Source organism: Scardinius erythrophthalmus (genome assembly GCF_964197995.2).
Source record: "Scardinius erythrophthalmus genome assembly, chromosome: 20".
Classification (NCBI taxonomy): domain Eukaryota; kingdom Metazoa; phylum Chordata; class Actinopteri; order Cypriniformes; family Leuciscidae; genus Scardinius; species Scardinius erythrophthalmus.
In genome coordinates this window covers 25530742-25554237 of record NC_138240.1, presented here as the reverse complement: position 1 = coordinate 25554237, position 23496 = coordinate 25530742, and the positions used below count along the sequence as shown (strand labels likewise).

The 23496-nt window shown below is 39.7% G+C and overlaps 1 protein-coding gene across 1 annotated transcript in view; it reads left to right on the top strand.

Moving 5' to 3' along the window:
* Positions 1-22725, top strand: part of slc12a5b (solute carrier family 12 member 5b) — a gene marked incomplete at both ends in the record, with an annotated part of 80423 nt that extends 57698 nt beyond the window's left edge. The window contains 17 exons of the mRNA XM_081348755.1: positions 623-721; positions 903-960; positions 1928-2102; positions 2192-2310; positions 7381-7479; positions 7801-7920; positions 9216-9320; positions 9460-9628; positions 9715-9910; positions 11349-11518; positions 16216-16347; positions 16431-16538; positions 19535-19660; positions 20026-20240; positions 21669-21683; positions 21852-21985; positions 22634-22725. Coding sequence (XP_081204881.1) covers positions 623-721; positions 903-960; positions 1928-2102; positions 2192-2310; positions 7381-7479; positions 7801-7920; positions 9216-9320; positions 9460-9628; positions 9715-9910; positions 11349-11518; positions 16216-16347; positions 16431-16538; positions 19535-19660; positions 20026-20240; positions 21669-21683; positions 21852-21985; positions 22634-22725 — 2132 coding nt within the window. The remainder of the gene's footprint in view (positions 1-622; positions 722-902; positions 961-1927; positions 2103-2191; positions 2311-7380; positions 7480-7800; positions 7921-9215; positions 9321-9459; positions 9629-9714; positions 9911-11348; positions 11519-16215; positions 16348-16430; positions 16539-19534; positions 19661-20025; positions 20241-21668; positions 21684-21851; positions 21986-22633) is intronic.
* Positions 22726-23496: the final 771 nt, after the last annotated feature.

The following is a 23496-nucleotide window of genomic DNA, read 5'->3' as shown; positions in this document are numbered from 1 at the left end:
CAGAGGCCAGACTGACTCACGGAGGCGATTGGCATCTCACAACTTGCACTTTATTCCCCAGTCGAACTCGTGTAACTGTCTGTCACCCGTTCTACCATCCACATCTTTACTTGATAAACAAAAGTAGGATAAGAATGAGCATCAAACTGAAATAACCCGCATACGGGTGTTCGAGGTGCACATACAACACAGACTACCGACGACAGTTCAACAGGGCGCGCACAGCTCTTAAAGGGGCCACACCTTATTTCCACTCATTACAGCTTCCATCCTATTGAACAGGTACCGGTATAGAGGGCGGAAGGGATCAGGCCGTGAGTGCAGAGACGGCTCTGCGCGAGTGGTATTTACGACAGTAACGTTAAATACAAGTACTCCTCAGCGACTCTAGGGGTCGCTGTTTGACAAAAACGGAAAGCTGCATAGTGTGCCTTTAAATAAAAAATTAATTCAAATTAAATGACTAACAATTAAAAACAAGATTTTTGTTATTCAGTAAAACAGTGAAAGCAAATTTACTGTGTTTTTGTTCTTATTACATTTGTTCTTTTCAGTTTAGGCAAAACCTGATCCACAAACAGACCCAGTGTTTTCTGACATAATGTTTGTGTGTATGTCACAGGCATCATGGCTGGTTCCAACCGTTCTGGTGACCTGCAGGATGCTCAGAAGTCCATCCCTGTTGGGACCATCATGGCCATCACAACCACCTCCATCATCTGTATCCTTTACTCCAAAGGCAAAACCGCTCCAGCTTTGCTTAAATAAATGACACAGTGCAGAACTGCACATCTTGAAATATACAAAATACAGTGTAATTTGATATCCAGGAAACGACAATAATAAAATGAAAAGACCTTTTTGCTGCTTTATGTCGTTCTCCTGAATTTTTGCTCTCGCAGACATGTCTAGTGTGATTCTGTTCGGAGCCTGTGTTGACGGAGTCGTTTTGAGGGACAAGTGAGTCTGTAGTTCTAGTCAGTGTTATTTCATTATCACTGACACATACTATTATAGTTTTGTTCATTTTTAAATTCGATTTTTTTCTGTCTTCATTTTAATTTGAATTTCTTGAGACACAAGAAACAAACACATGGGAAAGACAAAAGACAACTAAATATAATTGACCCTTTTCTCAGACTAGTTAATAATAATAACTAGTTTCTTGTAATTTGATGCAAAGGTAATGTAATTCAAAGTATAGTGTTATAAATGTACATACTGTACATAAAAAATGTATATATTTATATATACACTTTGCAGGATTTTGCGATGTTGATAGCTGTTAAAACGCATCATCAGTCTGTGAAAAGGGTCCATGCTGAAAAAACTAGCTGAAGTAAAATAAGTTTAAAATGTTTTAAATTTCATTTTAAGTGTTATTTTTTTAAGATATTACTTTTAGTTATAATAACCCTGGTTCTACTTTTGATTTACTTTAGATTCAGTATAGCCTCCAATTTAATTCAAACTTCGATTTCAGTCAGTGCAGTTCAGATCAATTTAATTAAAATAACTTCCACATAAAAATAAAACGCATTTCATTTATAAACTAGTGTTATTTTAGTATTGTTTTTATACTATATACTACTCTAGTATTTATTACAATTTTGGATTAGCTTTTATTTTCATATTTTCACTTTTGAATTTTGTTATGTGCTTTTGCCATGTTGTTCATTAGTCATTTGTTTAAATATTTCTGTTTAGCTTTAATGTATTTAATTTCATTTTTAGTTTTTATCAATTTTAGTATTTCAACTTAAACTTTATTTTATTTTAGTTAATTGCCAAGGTTGCATTTCTAATACTTTTTTTAGGCTTTTTAAGTTTTTAATCTAATCTTTGTATATTATTTCAGCCTTATTTCAATTAACGAGAATTTATTGAATGCTATTAGTTAACAATATCAACACTGTTCTAAACGCAGATTTGGGGAAGGCGTGGATGGTAACTTGGTTATTGGCACCCTGGCATGGCCCTCGCCCTGGGTCATTGTGTTTGGCTCCTTCTTCTCCACCTGTGGGGCGGGGCTTCAGAGTTTGACAGGAGCGCCCCGCCTCCTTCAAGCTATCTCCCGCGATGGCATCATTCCTTTCCTCAGGGTACATGTATATGTTTGCCAATTTCTGATTATCTCTCTGTTGATGCTTCCATACTTGATCATACTAAGTGGCATTTCTTCATTTTACAGGTGTTTGGCCATGGCAAAGCTAACGGTGAACCTACATGGGCTCTCCTCCTGACGGGCTGCATCTGTGAGATTGGCATTATCATCGCCTCCCTGGATTCGGTTGCACCCATTCTGTCAATGTAAGCAAGCAACTACCCAAATGCACACAGTGCTCCTCATTCTTTATGATTCCCAGAGAAACAACAGCAATAAACCACTCACTTTCCACTCACTTACTGCTGTAATAAAACTTCTTCACTATGCTGAATAGCCTATTTTCCAAAAGCCTGTTCTTCAATAAAGTGCCGCAGGGATGACATCAAAACCCGGAAGTGGTTCCCTTGAGATTTTCCTATGGGTTTTTATAATAGGGTTTTTAAGTACGGTCTGTGGTGAACATGACGTGATGTTGTGTACAGTTTACATTGTTGAACAAAACGTTCAAGTATCGTCAAGTTCCTCTTCAAGTTCCTCGACGGCACGTCGAGAACGAAGAATAGTAATCTCGCTAGAGAGGCCAATCTACTTCGAATGAAACTAAACGAGACAATGCACATTGGCATGCAATAATTTGCAAAAGCTGCTCTGCCATGCAGCGCGGGTATATAATGAGTAGAAGGTGCGATTGCACTTCAGCTTTTTGCTTCCGAGCCAAGCGTTTCGATCCTGTTCTCTTCAGTGAGTGTTTAGAGAGCAAGCTCTCCAGGAGAATCTATCAAGTTTGGTGCGGGCATACAGCGCGGCAATGGGGTCAACTTTTCTCTCTCTCTCTCTCTCTCTCTCTCTCTCTCTCTCTCTCTCTCTCTCTCTCTCTCTCTCTCTCTCTCTTTTTTGTCTTTTTGTGTTGTTTGTCACTGAGCAAAACAAAAAGGCTGTTCTTACAGCTGGTACGGTGCGCCAAGAGCGCTGAAAAGCCATTCTTACCGGTAGTAAGATCACCGTGAGGGAGAGACAGCGCACGACAGGCTGCACACTTCCCTGTCTGTGTTCGCTGCGACCGTTCCCCTGCGTGCTTCAGCACCAAGGAGAGCAGTCTCCTGAAAGAGCTTACACGGGTGGAGCGTGTCTTTTTAAATACGTCACTCTACCTGTGTGTTTCTGGATGCGGTCGTTACCTGGGATTGCGGGATTGTGTACCCATTGTGGGAAGATGACCATCTCGGAGCTACGGTCGAGACTCTTGTTCCTGCAAAGTCCCCACGCCTCTGCCGCAATCTAACCCTCCTCAGAGGGTTACTTCAGGGTAGTAGTGCGGGTGACCTGAGGATCACAGTGAGCGCGCTTCCTTCGGGGAACCAACCCCCTAGGAACCCGCATCCCTCCCACGCTCCTCAACCAGTAGAGCCACCGAGGGAACGTACGGGACCATCCACGAGGTGTGTACCAGCCGTATCCTTTGGCGCTCCGCAAGATGATCAGATGTCGATCACTGCATCGGAGAGTGGGTCAGACTTCTTCAGGGATGACGATTCAGTCCCCAAGTCAGACCATGAGATGATGGCCATGCTTTCCCGGGCCGCCAACAGTATCGGGGTCGTGTGGAACCCTCCACCGTGTCCCTCCCTCAAGTCTGGATGATTGGTTTCTTGGGGTGGCCCGTGCAGCAACCCACCCCAGTTCCTTTCTTCCCGGGGGTGCATGAGGAGCTCACTGGGTCATGGACGGCACCTTTCACCTCCCACTGGTTGGTGGGTCGTGCGATCGTCCACTATGGTGGTCCAAGAACGCCATCTCTGGCTGTGTCTGGCCGACATGAGGGAGACAGACAAAGTCAGGTTCCTTAACTCCCCCATGTTTCAGACCGTCCTCTTCGGCGACGCGGTCGAGAACTTCGCCCAGTTGTTCTCAGCTGTACAGAAGCAGACTGAGGCGATTAAGCACATCCTGCTCAGTCTATTCATCACCGAGGGTGTCCTCCTGTGACTGCCCTCGCTCCTGCTCCACAGCAGCAGCCTCCACCTAAGCGGCACCAAGGAGCCAGTCGCAGGCAGGCCGCCCTGCCCGTCCCGGCCCCGGCCAAGAGGACGGATGAATCAGAGCCTTCACAAGCTACCGTTCAAAATGCTCACGCAGAAATGCATTTTCGAATGCATCCGTCCCCGAGATTGGTTTGCAGCGATCGACCTAAAGGACGTGTACTTTCATGTCTCGATTCTTCCTTGACACAGGTCGTTTCTGTGCTTTGTGTTCAAGGGTCGAGCATATCAGTACAAGGTCCTGCCCTTCGGGCTGTCCTTGTCTCCCTGTGTCTTCATGAAAGTCACGGAGGGGGCCCTTGTTCCAATGAAAGAACAGGGCTTTTGCATCCTCAACTATCTTGACGACTGGCTCATACCAGCACACTTTCGAGATCAGTTATGCGAACACAGGGACCTTGTGCTCAGGCACCTCAGACTGTTGGGTCTTCAAGTCAACTGGTAAAAGAGCAAACTCTCCCATGTGCAGAGGATCTCTTTTCTCGGTATGGAGTTGGATTCGGTCGCACAGACAGCGCGCCTCACAGAGGAACGTGCTCAGTCGGTGCTGAACTGCTTGAACACGTTCAAAGGCAGGACGACGGTTCCACTGAAATTTTTTCAGAGGCTCCTGGGGCATATGGCAGCGGCAGCAGTGGTAACTCCGCTCGGGCTGCTCCATATGAGACCAGGCAGGAGTGTCCTTGGAACAGGTGTCCAGGCATGCTGTGGTGTTCACAGATGCCTCTGCCACCGGCTGGGGTGCCACGTACAACAGGCCTGCAGTGTCAGGGGTGTGGACGGGCCCCCAACTGCATTGGCACATCAACTGCCTCAAGTTGCTAGCAGTACGTCTCACTCTGAGCCACTTAAAGAGGCCGCTACAGGGCAGGGACGTGCTGGTCCATTCAGACAACACTGCGGCCGTTGCGTACATCAACCGACAAGGTGGTCTAGTCGCAACTCGCCCGCCATCTCCTCCTCTGGAGTCAGAAGCATCTTCGAGCCATGTATGTCCCTGGTGTGCTCAACCGTGTGGCCGATGAGCTTTCACAAGCTGTGCTCCCGGGAGTATGGCGACTCCACCCCCAGGTGGTTTAACTGATATGGAGAGAGTTTTGGGAGGCTCAGGTTAACCTGTTTGCCTCCTCCTCCCACTGCCAGCTGTTTTACTCCCTGTCCGTGGGAACACTCGGCACGGACGCACTGGCACACAGCTGGCCCCGGGGCCCTCGCAAATATTCGTTTTCTCCCAGTGAGACTACTTGCACAGACCTGTGCAAAGTCAGGGAGGACGAGGAGCAGGTCCTTCTGGTGGCTCCCTATTGGCCCACCCGGATCCGGTTCCCAGAACTCATGCTCCTCGCGACAGAAGTCAAACAGAAGGGAAAGGCTGTCTCCAAGCAGAGGATGGCCCACTGGATAGTGGATACCATCACCTTGGCTTACCAGGCACACCTGCCCGCTCAGGTTGCATGCTCACTCCACGAGAGGCGTTGCATCCTCCTGGGCGCTGGAACGCGGCTCCTCTCTAAGAGATATCTGTAGAGCTGTGGGCTGGGCGACACCTAACACGTTAGCTAGATTATATAGCCTAGTGTAGAGCCGGTCTACTCCTGTGTTCTCACCCTAAACGGGTAGAAGCACTGAGAGGCCCAGCTCTGTCTGCTTGCTGAACTCTACTGTGCACCCTTATTACTCCAGTATGAAAAACCTGTTGAGTCCTCCAACACCCTCGGCCCAGACGTGGCAGAGCGTCCGGTGCCAGGACTTTATCTGTTGAATCCTTGAGAACCGGGTCTAGGCTGGGTCCCATATGTGTGACCCTGCGGGGATCCCATATGTGTATTCTTCCACGGCTGCTCCTAAACGGAAGTCTGTGTCTTTCACTTGGGCTGAGTCACCTAGTATTTCATCTGCAGTACAACCTTCGGGATAGTCCATATGTATATCTCCACATAACTCCTGAAGAATGTGGGTTCCACAGCGTTCTCCTTCCTTACAGAAAGGGCACGCTTCCCAGTGTTATCCAATAATCTCACTGTATGGGTTAATATGGAACAACAGTGACAGGTATACTCTACATAAGCCCTCTCCTTTCATCCTTTCGGGCAAGAAGGGGCAAGAGGTTTGCACAGGGTGCTGGATGGGGTTAGCAGCTGTGGCCCCTTGGTAGGGATTCCTATTTGTCGCCACATCTGCTGTGTCCTGTCCTGTCCTGTCCTGTCGCCACATCTGCTGCGGCCCGCCGGGGCAGCCAGCTCATTGGCTCGGCTCCTCAGCAAAAAACTGAAGAACAATCGCACCTGCTGCTCGTTAAATACCTGCGCTGCGTGGCAGAGCAGTTGTTGCAAATGATTGCACGCCAATATGCATTGACTCGTTTAGTTTCACTCGAAGTAGATTGGCCTCTCTAGCGAGATTCCTATTCGTTGGTCTCGACGTGCATGGCGTCTCTGTTCCCTCCTTCAGGGAGTGAGGGTTACTATATGTAACCGAGACGTTTTTTTTTTACCACAGACCTTATTTTACTTATTTTATTGTATATTATTTAAAAATATTAAATTTCTTTTCTTATCTTTAATTATATTATTTAATATAAGTATTTTAATATATATTTAAATTTAATATGATAAATAAATATGTATATCATATTTTAAAATTATGTTATTTTTAAATATTTGTAAAAATATTATTTTTAATTGGAAAACAATTAATTATTATTTTTAAATATTATCTGAGTCTCTTGGAAAAAACTTCCTTATGTAACAACAGATTTACAAAATATAAATACAGGATCTTTAACAGGCCTCGGTTTTTAAATCATGTAAACTCTATTATCTCTACTGGATATGTTTGATGTAAAAAGGTGGAATCTTACTCTCATTCTTTTTTTGGGGGGGGGGGGGGATCTCAGATGGAATGCCACTAACAAACACATGGCAAAAACTATTACATAATCTTCTTTCAGTTGAAAGAAGATGTGTTTTACTCCAGTGGATCAAGACCAAGCCTCCTACTGTGAGACACTGGCACAGGGAAATTATTAAAATTATATCCATGGAATGACTGGGCTCTCTTATAAAGAGTACTGAGAGCTCTCACTATCAGTCACAACTAACAGATACTTGCGCATATTTTAAGTACGTTAGTAAATTAATAGTGGTTCATTTGCTGCAAAACAAAGCATAAAAACTTCCAAGGGGAAGTATTTTCTCAATATTACATAGAGTTTTGCTCTGTTTCCCCCCACAGGTTCTTTCTCATGTGCTACATGTTTGTAAACCTGGCCTGTGCGCTGCAGACTCTCCTCAGGACCCCGAACTGGAGACCACGCTTTAAATTCTACCACTGGTACATAATTACACATGTACAAACACACACAAACTCCTGATCCCTTAGGTTTGCATCAGTGACGGAAAGTATGTTTGTATACAAAATGATTGGTTTGAGTGGATGAATGTTAAAAGTCTAGTCTTTCGTAATCTTTTACGTTAAATATTAAAGTGAAGACTACAGACATCACACATAATTAAGTCCTTCCACCTCTAAGAATATAGTCACCTGTGGCAGTTATCGTAATTAGTGTAAACACAGCTGACACCAAAATTATGTAACTTTGAGCAATTGCAAACTGGACAAATGAGCATGAGATAGACTATGATCTTTCTCCAGGGCTTTGTCACTCTTGGGCATGAGCTTGTGTCTTACCCTGATGTTCCTCTGCTCCTGGTACTACGCCATCATTGCCATGGTGATCGCCGGCTGCATCTATAAGTACATCGAATTCTGCGGGTAAGCGAACCTAAATGAGCCTCAGGGGGAAGCGACTCGACAAAAAAGGAAAAAAACTAATGATTTTTACACAACCTAAATCAATCTCTCTCTTGGCAGAAAATGCATTATTGTCTGTACAGTTTTTTTCTTTTTGCTAGAGGATTTATTTAAAGGCCTGACGAATGTGGCTGAGTAATTATTCACAGTAAACGTATATACTGTAGTTTTAGATGATTATTAGTGGAAGACACGGATTAATTATTTTTACCTAATCCAGGTGTTTTTAACCTTTGGCTTTCCAAACAAGATCAGTTCTACCATGTAATGTTTGAATTTTATTTCCATGTATTGTATAAAGACCCTTTAGTACAGTTTGAGATAAATATTAAGCATGGTATTATAAGGATAACTTGTTTCCAGAATTCAGATATTTGATTTTATATTGTCTGTTATAATTTACTAAAGCCAAAGTGAATTATTAAAATATGATCTAGTATTTACACTAACATTTATAAATTTGGGGTTGTTAAGATTTATTATTGTTTTTAGAAACTAATGCTTATGTTAAATACAGTAAAACAAACAATTATTACTGTTTTCTGTTTTAATATATTTAAAATGTAATTTAATCCTATGATAGTAAAGCTAAATTGTCAGCATCATTACTCCAGTCTTTGGTGTCACATGATCCTTCAGAAATTATCCTATTATTTTCAATGTTGAAAGCAGCTTAATATATTTGTGAAAATATTTATTTTAGGATGAATTGATAAATAGAAAGTGTGACAATTTGTAACATTATAAATGGCTTTACTGTCACTTTAGATCAATTTAATGTGTCCTTGCTAAATAAAATTGATTTATAAAAAAAAAAAAAAAATATATATATATATCATATTGACCCTCAAAACTAACAATACTGTAATTTGATTAGGTTGACAGCAAAATGTATTAATAATAGTAAATGTATCCACCTTAATTTATTTCTTTTTAAGAACTGATGTCAATATAATTAAAAAGTGAAGTAATCTCAGAAAAAGCTGAATAAAAAAATAATCAAATTGTTGTGTTAAACATATGTATTATCTCATTTTACAAAGTTATAAATTAAGTCCCTAGTTTGAAGGCCCTGATCCACTCAAAAATGTTTTATCAAATGTCGTGCTTGTATTTAAATTTAAATATTTGGAAATGATCAATAGAACACAATAAAATGTTCAAGTTCCAACACTAAATCCCACCTTGTTTTTGGCTCAATTTGGTTAAATTGTAAAGTGCTAATTGACTATTGACTGTGTGTTCCATCTTTGTAGGGCAGAGAAAGAGTGGGGCGATGGGATACGTGGCATATCTCTGAGTGCCGCCCGCTATGCTCTGATGAGGCTGGAGCAAGGTCCTCCTCACACTAAAAACTGGAGGTTAGTTGCGGATCAGTAATATGCCTGTGAACACAACAAATTCAGTATATGGTATGCAGTATATCACGTCAAACTGTATTCTTCCAAAATATTGAGAATGAATTAAAATGTTCAATTCAAAATGTTATCAATATTCCAGGCCCCAGATTCTTGTTCTTATGGGTTTGGATGGAGAGCAGAATGTGGAGCAACCTCGACTGTTGTCGCTGACCAATCAGCTGAAAGCAGGCAAAGGCTTGACCATCGTAGGAGCGTGTGTGGAGGGCACCTACTTAAACAACCAACCACAGGCACAGAAAGCAGACCAAGTACGCAATCACACACACGGCTCCTGAAGTGTCCCATATGAGCCATTCGTACATGGCACTAATATAATAACCTCCATTTGTCTCAGTCCCTAAGGAAGCTGATGGAGATTGAGAAGGTGAAGGGATTCAGTCAGGTAGTGATCTCCTCTAACCTGCGGGACGCCACCTCACATCTGATCCAAGCTGGAGGTCTAGGTGGCCTCCGCCACAATGCGGTTCTGGTCAGCTTCCCCAAGAACTGGAAACAAGCTGAGGAGCACTACCGTTGCAGAAACTTCATTGGTAAGACAAAAGTCTAGACATGGATTTTCATAAATGGTGGGTTAGTTTGGACAGTGTGGTGTTGCAAATTAGCTGCAACTCTCAGAAAGGAGATTTTTCGTGACCAGAGAAAAAATCACTTTTCTTAGCATGTAGCTGTGATTGCATCGTTAAAGTGGCGCTGATTTACAAGCATGGACCAGAATCAAACTCACATGAATGTGCACAAATTTTTAATTGATCACAGACACATTTATGTACAATTATGTGTTCACAATCACAAACACTTAACTGATCTAAACAAACAAATACACACAAATCATGCATACATTGGTAAAATGGCCCCTCTGGCTGCTCACTGGGAGAAAGGTCCTTCGGTCAAACTGGATGTCTCCAGTCCTTTCCACACGAACAGTAACCCGAAGCAAACAGAAGAGAGAGCAGCCTCAGTGGAACGGTGAACTTTAACTTCTGAGGAAAAGAGTTGCTTTAAAAAGTTAACTTTCTTTAAAAAGAGACCAACATTAGTATTGGTTGGTTAAATTTGTAATACATTAATCATATGTATTTACTCGTTAATTCATCTGACTCCATAAATGAAATGTTTTAATAATATCTGTGCCTCACTAAAAGTGAGCAAAGGTTTGACTATTCCTTTTAACCATTAAATGAACAATGTCAAAATCAGTTAGAAAAATCACATGTAACAATTTAATATTTCAGATATCAGAGATCAATTCCACAATCAATTCAAATATCTAGAACATGGTTATACATTGGTTACACCAAATAATCTTACCCAGCTTGTAGCCTACCTGAGATAGAGCGAGAGAGAGAAAAAGGGAGAGAGAGAGAGAGAGAGAGAGAGAGAGAGAGAGAGAGAGAGAGAGAGAGAGAGAGAGAGAGAGAGAGAGAGAGAGAGAGACCACCTATTCCATTCACGTCCAGCAAAGAAAAGACCAGAGTGAGGGAGCACACCTTTCTTTATTCTCTCTTGACCAGGTGACATGGGGGATGGGGGAGACCACCCTCAAATGGCTTCTATTCAACGAAAGGGGGGTTGCCTTATCTGGCCTTATCTCTAAAACAGTTTTCTCTAAACTTCTCTAAACCTTATTTCCTTTTATTTTATCTATCTGGATATTAGATATCTGTACCACTCACTTTGAGACATTTCAAATGACACCAAAAACATAACAGTCAATGTTAAATATTCACATTAAACCATGTTCTTGTGTGAGTTCCTAGTTGTTTTCCGAGAGGAAGTGAGGCCGCATGGGGGAGGTCCATAGACCGGGCCTCGACCAGTATTTTCAGTCTTACAGTATTCCAAAACGTTCATGAACGTGAATCTTTTTTTCAGAAAAATCACCCTTTGATTTTTTTTTTTTCGCGTAGCCATATGTATGACCACACAAAAAAGTGTGTTTGACTATATTGCTCTGTTTTGTCCCCACAGAGGTTGTTAGGGAGACCACCGCAGCTCAGTTGGCCTTGCTGGTGCCGAAGAACATCTCTGCATATCCATCAAATGGAGAGCGTTTCACCGAGGGCTACATTGACGTGTGGTGGATTGTCCATGACGGAGGCATGCTCATGCTCCTTCCCTTTCTTCTGCGCCAGCACAAGGTACACAAACACACAATACATATATCATTTTGGCAGAGTGTTCAGAACAATGATGGAACAAATGTTTTATTATTGTTTGTAGATAATAGTAGCTTGATTGTGGACAAGAACCGTACAGCTCTGGTCTAAACTCTGCTTAGCTAAACAGCATTTTAGGTATCCGAGGCGTGCAACCAACTCCAAGGTTTTTCCAAATTGAAGGCAGCAATTACAGTATGCTGCATTTAAAGGGGACCTATTATGCAAAATTCATTTTTGCATGGTGTTTGAACACTGATTCGTGTCCACAATGTGTGTAAACAACCAGCCTGTAATTGTAAAAATCCATCCACTCCACATAATCCTCATAAATAAGTGCAAGCCCCGCCTATGACTGGTGACGATCTCCCTAAAGACCTTATTCAAAGCAGCGCCATCTTAGATTTTTAACAAGAATGAAAGCAAGGCTGCGCTGGATTTGCACAAAAGTTGATTCCGAAAGATGGTTCGATACCAACATCCTACTAAAGTTCCCACATGAGCGCCTGAACAACAATTTACAGATGATCATGACGAAACATGCTAATCGATTAGTTGAATAAAGTTAACTCCACAACAACTACATAAATTCATCATTCTAAACTTCTTCCTGAGTTTGTGTCCATTTGTCCATTTGTGTCCGACTCCGGTTTGAACATATACTATAAGGCTGAACACCGCTACTGACAGTTTCTGACATTTTGGCTGTGAGATTCTCCAATTTTGTAGTTGCTGGAGTATTCAAAGCAGCAGCTGTAAAGGCTCCACCCTCTTCTGGAAAGGGGGCGGGGAGCAGCAGAACATTTGCATTTAAAGGTACACACAAGACGGCGTGTTTTTACTCACACCCAAATAGGGGCAAATTGGAAATGCTATAATGAATGATCTGTGGGGTATTTTGAGCTGAAACTTCACAGACATATTCTGAGGACACCAGAGACTTATATTACATATTGTAAAAAGGGACGTAATTGGTCACCTTTAAGATCTGTTGGAGAGAATCTAAAGCCGCATTACATGCATCCTTCACACCGACAGCAATCCCACAATGACATTCGACAAGCACAATTACAGTTTTTAATGGCAGTTGATATTTACATGAGTGTAAATTGTATGTGCTGCAAAAATATCAGTCAAAATGTATACACTACCATTCAAAAGTTTGGGATCAGTAAGATTTTTAAATGTTTTTAAAAGAAGTCTCTTGTATTTATTTGATAAAAAATACAGTAAAAACAGGATTTTGTATGGAAGTAAAATAATGTCAAATGTTTTTGAAATAAAAAGCCTGTTGAATTGCACTACTTGAAAAAAATAGGCATTGCATTAACCATGCTTGCATTTTAATGCATTGTATTTTTAGGGCTTGCATTTTTATGGGCTGAAATTCAACATGGTTGAATATTTAAGCTGTGAATATTTCAATTAAAAACATTTCAAACACATTTTCATTATTAAAAATTCAATAATCCATATTCACCTTTCATATTTCACTTCCAAAATATTCAAACTGTTTAAAAATACAACCTATAATATTCAACAGAGAATTTTCGGTCCATTTTATTTCGCTTTGCAAAATTCGCTTCCACAAATTCAGTGGTTCAAATTCGACAGTAAATTCAACGGAACTGCAGGAAAAGCAATAGATTACCAAGATACTCTCCATCTGCTGTTAGTCAACCTCACCAGCAGGGGGTGCAAAAGCGCTTGTTGTTGACGAAGACCAGCAACAGTTAGAGCAAGCCATTCATTCATAAAATGAAAATGAGCTGTGTCAGTATATATGCGGAAAAGATGATAAAGACACAACAGCTGTGTTTATGTTTCATTCAATAACTTCATTGTTACTTTCCCTGTGTAGCCTACATGTCATCAGCTTTCTCTACATGAACAGGATTATAATCGGTTTCCCTCAATACCTCACACTCGAGGATTCCCCTTCTGTCGGGACAAAACGCTTAACGTAGTTTATGGACTAATACAGTGATATAAAAGACCAAACTCGCACCTTATTGGGGATGTAGGCTACTATATAGGCTACAGGCAAGCAGATGGACTAAGAATATGAACGTAACGCGCAAAGTTTCATGCTGAGCGTTTCGTGATATAGGCTACTGGCATAAAATCAACACTTGATCAATACTAACACTTTCTCTTTTCTCTTCTCTTTTCTCTCTCTCTCTCTTTCTCTCTCTCTCTCTACAGTATTTATAGTATAGTGTAGGCTATGCCTACGTGTATTGCATTAGCTTAAACTGGGAAGAGTCATAGCACTTGCATATTGTTGTCCTCCTATTGTTAGTTTAACTGCAAATCGCTTTGGATAAAAGCGTCTGCTAAATAAATGACTAAATGTAGCCTAATAAATTGGCTTGACATTGGACATTCGCACATTTAGGGACCGTCTCAAAAGTTGCATACAACATTGGCATACACGTTTCTAACTTCAATAGCAAACTTTAATTTATTTGAATAAATATCAAAAATCCAAAGGGTGCGCATTATGCCTGACACTACATGAACACTTTACAGTTGGTTTTATGACTGTAAGTCGTTCTATTCAAATGCTATTGAAGTTAGAAACGTGTATACCAAAGTAGTATACACTTTAGAGACGGTCCCTAAATGTGCGAATGTCCAACGTCAATGCCAGTCTATCACTGGGGAAACGCTCAGCATTAAACTTTGCGCGTTATTCTGAGTCCATCTGCTTGCCTGCGAGTTTGGTCTTTTATATCACTGTAATTAGTCCATTAAGCTACGTTAAGCGTTTTATATGTCCAGCTGGGAAATCCTTAAGTATTGAGGGAAACCCTAATAGCTTGCATGCAGCACATCGCCACAATATAAAGTTAAGGCAACTAAACAACCAAGAGAAACATATGTCAACCTCAAAAATGTAATATTGGATCTGTATATCCGCATCGGGGAATAACATTATAATCTTGTAAAGATGCTTGTAGGCTACACAGGGAAAGTAACCGTGAAGACACTGAATTTAACATAAAACCGCCGTCATAATAATCACAAATACACTTGCATTGCTGTTAAATGAGTTTTATGAATGAATGGCTTGCTCTAACTGTTGCTGGTCTTCGTCAACAACAAGCGCTTTTGCACCCCCTGCTGGTGAGGTTGACTAACAGCAGATGGAGAGTATCTTGGTAATCTATTGCTTTTCCTGCAGTTCCGTTAAATTTACTGTCGAATTTGAACCACTGAATTTGTGGAAGCGAATTTTGCAAAGCGAAAATAAAATGGACCGAAAATCGCCTGTTGAATATTATAGGTTGTATTTTTAAACAGTTTGAATATTTTGGAAGTGAAATATGAAAGGTGAATATGGATTATTGAATTTTTAATAATGAAAATGTGTTTGAAATGTTTTTAATTGAAATATTCACAGCTTAAATATTCAACCATGTTGAATTTCAGCCCATAAAAATGCAAGCCCTAAAAATACAATGCATTAAAATGCAAGCATGGTTAATGCAATGCCTATTTTTTTTTTCAAGTAGTGCAATTCAACAGGCTTTTTGTTTCAAAAACATTTGACATTATTTTACTTCCATAATTTTGTGAAATATTATTACAATTTTAAAATAACAATATTATACATAATATGTAACAAAAATATAAAAAAAAATTATTGTCCATATTTTAATATATTTTTAAAATGTAATTTATTTCTGTGATGGCAAAGCTGAATTTAAAGCATCATTAAACCCGTCTTCAGTGTCACATGATCCTTCAGAAATCATTCTAATATGATGAGTTGGTGCTCAAGAAACATTTATTATCAATGTTGAAAACAGTTGTGCTGTTTAATATTTTTCAGGATTTTTTTTACATACATTTTTAACATAAATTTTAATCATTTTTTTGTCTTTACTGTCACTTTTGATCAATTTGATGTATCCTTGCTGAATTAAAGTATAACTTTCTTTAAAAAAATGTCACGGACCGCAAACTTTTGAAAGGTAGTGTAAATGGAAATAATATGCTTGTACTAAAGGATACATTGTATGAGCAATGGTGGGCAGAGTTATTAAAATTAGTTAACAACATATTTATTTTATTTAAAATGGAGATGATTTAAATAATTAAAAATGTTTAAATATGTTACACTATATTTTATTTAAAGTATTAAAAGTATAATAGTAAAGTATAAAAACAATTCTTTTGAACTCCTTGAGCACCCTGGACATTTTTTTCTTTCTATTAATAAAAACAGTTCCATCTTAATAGACAAACTATTTCACACAATATTTGTTGTGCTTGTCAAAGTTTCTAACTATTAGCTTAATATGTCAATGTCAAACGCTATAGAAATCACTGTGTGAATTGTGTCAAGTCTCTCATCATGTGCTATATTTATGTGAAGTGGCTGAGCATTAATGGAGTTATGTAAAGTGTTGCAGTTAAGGTTTCATTTCATTATGTTAAATCAATTGCTGCCTATGAGGCCACTCACTAGGGATTGAAACTGAGAACACATTCAGTTCATGTCTTTGAATGAGAAATATTGACTCGATTGTTATACTGGGCTGCGTTTGTCAAAAGCGTTGTAAGCCTACGTAAATCGTAAAACCATTAGCACCAATGGTCTCTACGATCAACTTAGCTCAAAATGCTTTTGATAAACACAGCCCTGGACAATAACTGTGGTTCAACTGTAGGTTTGGAGGAAGTGCAAGATGCGTATCTTCACTGTGGCTCAGATGGACGACAACAGCATTCAGATGAAGAAAGACCTGATGACATTCCTATATCACCTGCGCTTTGATGCTGAGGTTGAGGTGGTTGAAATGGTGAGGAACAAGCACGCTTCCTTCACACACATGAGTTTATACTGGAAACCATCATTCTAACCTTTTCTTTCATTTAATTCAAGCATGACAGCGACATTTCTGCCTACACTTACGAAAAGACCCTGGTGATGGAGCAGCGATCGCAAATCCTCAAGGAGATGCATCTTACCAAGAACGAGCGTGAGAGAGAGGTATCCAAGTCAAAGCAAATTCTTCCCTTGTGAAAAATAAGTACACTTTAGCATACTTTAAAATGTTTAGCATACTTGCAATTTAGCATACACTTTAGCATACTTTAAAATGTTTAGCATACTTGCAATTTGGCATACACTTTAGCATTCTTTAAAATGTTTAGCATACTTGCAATTTAGCATACACTTTAGCATACTTGCAATCAAATGAAAATGTTATAGTTTAAATTGATATAAAAAATGCAATTAGCTGAGCTTCAGAGTACTACACACACACACACACACACACACACGCATATATATAATATAGGGTCTATATATATATATATATATAGGGTCTATATGCATATATACAGGGTTTGAAATTAACACCCGCTAACCCGCGGGTAAAAATCAACTGTGGTGGGTAACGCTGTCAAATCACTAGCCAATTTGGCGTGTTACTATGTTTACTCACTTTGCTGGGGAAGTTTGTGTAAGACAAATATGTGTAAATTTAGCGCAAATACTCAACTCGTGAGTCATCGTGATCTATTAAATACAGCGCATTGCACAAAATCTGCACATATCTGGCTTACTCGAACACACTCGTCACTGCGCAACAAATAACGGCGTGCTTGTTCTTTTGCATTGAAGCACTAGCAAAGATTAAAAAGCATTTGGTTAACAGAAAAAGTTCTTAGTACTGTACTGATCTGTCCACCTAAAACCAGGGCTGGACTGGTAATCTGGCATACCGGGCAAATGCCCGGTGGGCCGACGTGCTTTTTGGGCCGATACATCTCATAGTTTTTTGGGGTTTTTTTAACGGCCCATAAAACGCGTACATCGGCGGCCCATTCGTTTTGTTTGGTTTAATGAGCGGAGCTGGGTTTGTGCCGGTGTAATGCATTGGTCAAAAAAAGTAAGCGTTTTTTTTTTCCACTGACAGACCGGCCCATGAAACGCGTAGATCAGCGGCCCATTGGTTGTTTTCTTGATTGACACTGGGCTGGCCCAATCACAGCTTTAAAAACCTTCCCCTTTGGGCTTTGAATGAGCGTGCAGTGTGTGTATCTGTCAAAAAAAATAGTCTGAGAGAAACGCGAGGAATGTGCAGAGAAATAGTGTGTAATAGAAATAGCAGACGCTGTAAAATGTGTCAAAATATAAATGTTTTCTGCAGCAGCAGGACCTTCATCAGCTCTAGTGGCTGATGAGGAGGATAGTGAGGAGGATCAGGAGAGAGAGATGAGAAAGTGTAGAGTCCACTCCGCGGTAAGCAGAACTACTTTCAAAACACTTAGGCTATGTCATGAGTGTAGGAACCCATAACCCAGTTACGCATTATTTCCACATCTGCATAGTTGACGATTACAGAAATTTACTAGAAGTTTAATGAGACGCGTTTTTATCCATGTTTTCCGCCAAAATAAAAGCTTGATGCAGTTTCCATCAAAATAAAAGATCATGTGCTGATCTCTTTCAAGTATAGAAATTAGTACAAAACTAAATATAAAGTTTTCTTTATTTTTCAGTGCATTTGTTTTACAATATATGGCTATTAGGCTACTGTCATGAGATTAATATTATAACTATTATTATGTAGTAATATAGACAGACACTGTTACTAAAAGCGGTTTGAATTTTTTTTTATATATTGCACACTGAACATGGGTTGGAGCTTTTCATTTTGAACCCTCAAACTGCACCAGATTGATGAATTTAACATTAAAATGCACAACATTTTCTAAGGGGGGGCATGCCCCCAGACCCCCCTAGAAAGACTGAGGTCCGCCACCGCAGTTTTACCAAAATTCCTGTGAGAAACACTGGTATTGCTATGCTGATGCAGCTTATATCTTGTTTTTTGGATGCATCACTGTGTAGTATAGTTCAATTGTATTAATAAATTACAATTTTGTACTTATTTCATCTGTTAACTCTCACTCGTTTATACTCACTCATTACATGGCATTAGTGTTTTAATGAATAGGAGTTGAACAAAAACATATTCAAGGGCGTGCAAAGATGGGTGGTGTTTATGATCATATGTAGTGGGCCAGTCTGGGCCAAAATGCCAGGGCCGATTTTCTGTCCCAGTCCAGCCCTGCCTAAAACACATTTTTGGTGAAAAGGATCTATAAAGGATATATATATATATATAAGCTGTGACGTAGTAAATCTGGTTAATTTGTTCTGTTTTTTTTGTTGGCTTGTAGAAGTCCTGAATGGACAGTAACTTAAAAATTTAGTAGGCAAATTGGCCGGTGGGTGAAAAAGTTCATTTCAAACCCTGTATATACATACCATATAATTAAATATACTTTTAAGATTTGAAGTATAATACTTCAGTAAATTAAGAATTGAAGTACAGTAGTGTACATTCAATACAATTAAACACTTTTTTAGGGTCTACAGTGACATTTTTTGCTTATTTACTCATCACAATAAGTGTACTTTAAAGCATGACAAAAGATTATTAAAACAATGGTTTAAAATGTACTTTAAAGTAAAACTTTTAATTTGGCATTATTAAATTTGACATTTAATTACATTATTGCATTGCACTTTTTAAAAGTGTAACTGTTAAAACATAGGGTTACACTTTATTTGAAGGTGTCTGTGTTACAGTGTAATTATACACCTAAGTACAGAGTAATAATAATTAACTACATATACTTACTATAGGGTTAGATTAGGATTAGGTTTTGGTTTAGGGTTAGTTGCATGTAACACAGAATTTATAGTTATTATTAACTACATGTAACGTATAATAAGGACAATGTAAAATAAAGTGTTACCAAACATAGTACTAAAAATGTCCTCTCTTTAAGTACACTTAAGTTCCCTTTATTTCATTAATATAATATCTGCAAGTAAAAATACACTTTTAAGAATTTAATTACCCTACAAGTGCACATTCAATACAGTTTTACAATTTTCACAAGGTTTATTCTAACAGACATCAATATTTAGCCGTTTGAATCGGTCTAACAGCGCTGTTGTCTCTTCAGATTCAGAGCATCACAGATGTGTCCCGTGGCTCCATACGGCGAAAGAACCCTTCAAACCTGCACCCCCAGAGGAGCATCGCTGAGGAGTCCGTGACAGGAGGTGGCGAAGAGAAACCCGAGGAGGAGGTAGCTGCTGTCTCTCAGTTTTGTCTTTGTGCATTTATCCATCAAGTGTGTGACTTTGTGCTTGTTTTCCAGTTGAGCTAATCACACCTTTCCTTCAGGCCGATTAGATGATAACACGGACCTATCAGCCATGAAGATAGCATCTCTTCATCACTTTCTATTTTTGCCATTCTCCCTCTTCTCTCAGTCATTATCTACAAGGAAATCGTTCTCTTCTGTTAACACCCTGGCAGTGCATCTCTCGCCCCCTCTCTCTTTTTTCTTTATCCTTCTGAAAAAAAGGTTACCGGAAAAGCGACAATTCTCACTTCTTACTTTTTGTTTTATCCCTGTCTACCCTCTCACTCTTTTTACCTTTCTCTTAGTCTGTCCGTCTCTCCCGTCCTCGACAGGTTCAACTCATTCAGGGCAAAAATGCCACCCCCACCCCCACTAGCCCCACCTCCCCTACCGCTCCCACACCAGCGGCCATGAGCCCCGGAGAGGAGGTGCAGATGACCTGGACGGACGAAACAGAGAAGACCAAAAACCCAGCAGTGGCCAACCCTGAAAGCATAAAGGATATGTTCAACATGAAACCGTGAGTCAAGAGAATGACGGTCTCTACTAAGTATATATTGTGTCAGCTGTAATAAATCAATCAAAAGTTTTATTGAGTTTTAAATAAAAAAGGAAATATTTAGTCAATCATTGTACAATTATATTAGTTACTAGAACTCACTAGAGTGAGATGTTAGTCAAACCTTTGCATAGAGATTTAGGATTTGGGGTTTTCTCTGATTTCAGTAATAATAATAATAATAATAAATATAGACCCATGCTAATTTAGATTTTTCTTTTGGAACATGTGTCTATGATCATTGTTTTGACACTTTAATTTGACAAAACTCAGTTTAAACCTCCACAAAGAGTTGCAAAAGTAAAAAAATAATAAAAGATAAAGTATTGTGACCTTTAATCTCACAATTCTGACTTTTTATTTATTTTTCAGAATTGTGTGTTATAAAGTCATAATTGCGAGTTATAAAGTCACAATTGTAAGATATAAACTTGCAATTCTGAGAAAAAAAAGTTTTTCCTCTGAATTGAACTTTATAACTTGTAATTGCCTCTTTATATCTCACAATTTTGAAAAAAAAGTCATAATTGTGAGTTTATATCTCGCAATGCTTACTTTATAACACGCAATTGCAACTGTATATCACACAATTCTGACTTTATTTCTCGCAATTGCGAGTTCATTTCTCAAATCAGATGTAAACAGATGCAATTGTGAGATAAAAAGTCGCAATAATCTTTTAAAATGTTTTATTTTGTGGCGGAAACAACCCAGCAAGCAATTTTGCGTTTTAAAGACGTTACAAAGAACATGTCAAAGAAATTAAACCTCACACCTTGTAAGCACAGTTGACTTTGCTTACATGATGGAACATACAAGTTATTTTGGCAAAAACGGCATGTAACCGAATTGAAGGTTATTTTGGCTAGAAGTTGTTTACTCATAGCCGGACTATATTGGGTCTATAGTTAACCGAGACGGTGCAATGACAGCTCTTGCTTGCTGGGAAGCTTCCATAAAGAGCAGCAATATGTTAAACTTACTTTGAAACACAAACGCTTCCATCATTATTAGAGAATTAGCATGCGTTTGATTTGCTTCACTCTTGTCACTTCAGATAACAAAAACAGTGATGGTTAGACTGTCATTCTTGACGCCGGATGCTAAAAAAAAATCAGTGAGACATGACACAATGGTTTATACCGAACACATACAAGATTCCAACATGCTTCCACCTGACTTTTTCAAGTTGACACTTGACATGCCAATGGGTTTTGATCAATAATTGCCCAATAAATATCATGGTGCATCCTTACCTTTGTAGTTACGTTTTAAAAAGTCATTGAGGTTGTTCAATTACGTTCTCAATGCGGTTGAATTTGTGCTGTGTTCCTGTCTTTCTCTGTTCACTGGGTTGTTCACTGTTATTTCCCTTTGCTCATGCCTCAGGGAATGGGAGAGCCTGTGAGTACACTTTCAAGATAACACTAATGCTACTTCATTTGATTCCTTCACATTTCTTGTATGCTTCATATCTCTCTGATAAGCAGACATATACTAAAAATGTAGACGTATCAACCTCACATGCACAAAAAAGTCTTTGCAGTGCTCTTCATGTGATGTTTTATACAGGAATCAGTCGAATGTCAGGCGCATGCACCACGCGCAGAGGCTCAACGAGGTCATTGTGAAGAAGTCGCAAGAAGCTAAACTAGTCCTGCTAAACATGCCTGGACCTCCGAGGAACCGCACCGGAGAAGAGAACTGTATCCTTTTTTCCTCAAAAAAAAAAAATCATCTGTCTATCTGACTTTAAACCAGCCCGTTCTCATCCTAGGGCGTCATATATTGACGCTTTTGACATTTCGTCGACATCGAACGCACATGGCACCCTTTAGCGTCAATATGAGACGCATATAGAAATGGGCCAGAAGGCGCCTCCTAGCGGTCTAACCTTAACCCTACACCAGACCTAAACCTACCCATAAGCCCAATTTATACTTCTGCGTCGAACTTACGCCGTAGCTGTCATAGGCTGTGTGTAGCGCGCGTACCCTTCGGCGTACCCTGACGTGCACCTCTTCAAAAATGTAACAACGCGTCAACTCTACGCGGACGCAAGCGCTGTGATTGGTCTGCTAGGACCGCTCCCTCAGGTTTCACATGCTCCCTCTGCGCTCGTCAATGCGGACAACGACACAGAAGTATAAATGAAAACCAACGCGTTGCCTACAGCATAGAGGCTCCGGCGTTGGTCCGACGCAGAAGTATAAATAAAGTGTCAGTATATGATGCCCAAGGATGAAAATGAGTTGCTTTAAACTGTTTTACAGTGAAGTTATTTCCTGCTTGTGTATGACAGGGACTGCTCTCGTGTAAATGTCAAAGTTTGCCGCTTGACTTCAGACACACAGACATGGAGTTCCTCGAGGTCTTGACTGAAGGTCTCAACAGAGTCCTGCTCGTGCGTGGAGGTGGACGTGAGGTCATTACCATCTACTCTTGAGGGGCTCAGCTCAACCACCAAATATTCCTCATCCCTCACTGCATAAATGAAACGTCCCAGTAACCCCTACCTACACCATGAGCAATAACGCCCCAGCACATATCAGATGACTTTGCACTACATAGTCTAAAAAGACACCAGCTTAGTAGATGTCACTTCTTCCACGTTATTAAGTTTTATCCTTCAATCAATCACTCTATCTTCCTCTTATTGGCTTCATTCTCACCTCATAAAGTCAACAGAGTACATCACACACAGATCAGTAAATTATTGAGTTGGCCTTTGTTACTATATTCTGACTCATTTCCAAAAGCTCATGTTCTCCAGTGACACCCGACCAAATACTCTGATCCATCTAAAATTTATTTAATATTATATGTCTTTACAAAACTATTTTAAGGGACAGTCACACTAGATTTTAAGCATGCTAAACTTTGGGTGGACCTAAAAAAATGGTCAATTTTAAATGTTGAAAGGTTTTCAGTGACCATTACAAACCATCCAGCTCCTTTGAAAGTGTGTCTTTCATCTAAACTTGTATTAGACTTCCATTCAGAAGTTTGGGGTCGATAAGGTTTCTTAATGTTTTTGAAAGAAGTCTCTTATGCTCACCAAGGCTTCATTTATTTGATCAAAACAGTGAAATATGCTGATTTGCTGCTTATTATTATCGATGTTGAAAACAGCTGTACTGCTTAGGATTTAACGGATTCTTTGATGAATAGTTCAAAATAACAGCATTTATTTTTGTAATAATGTAAATGTCACTTT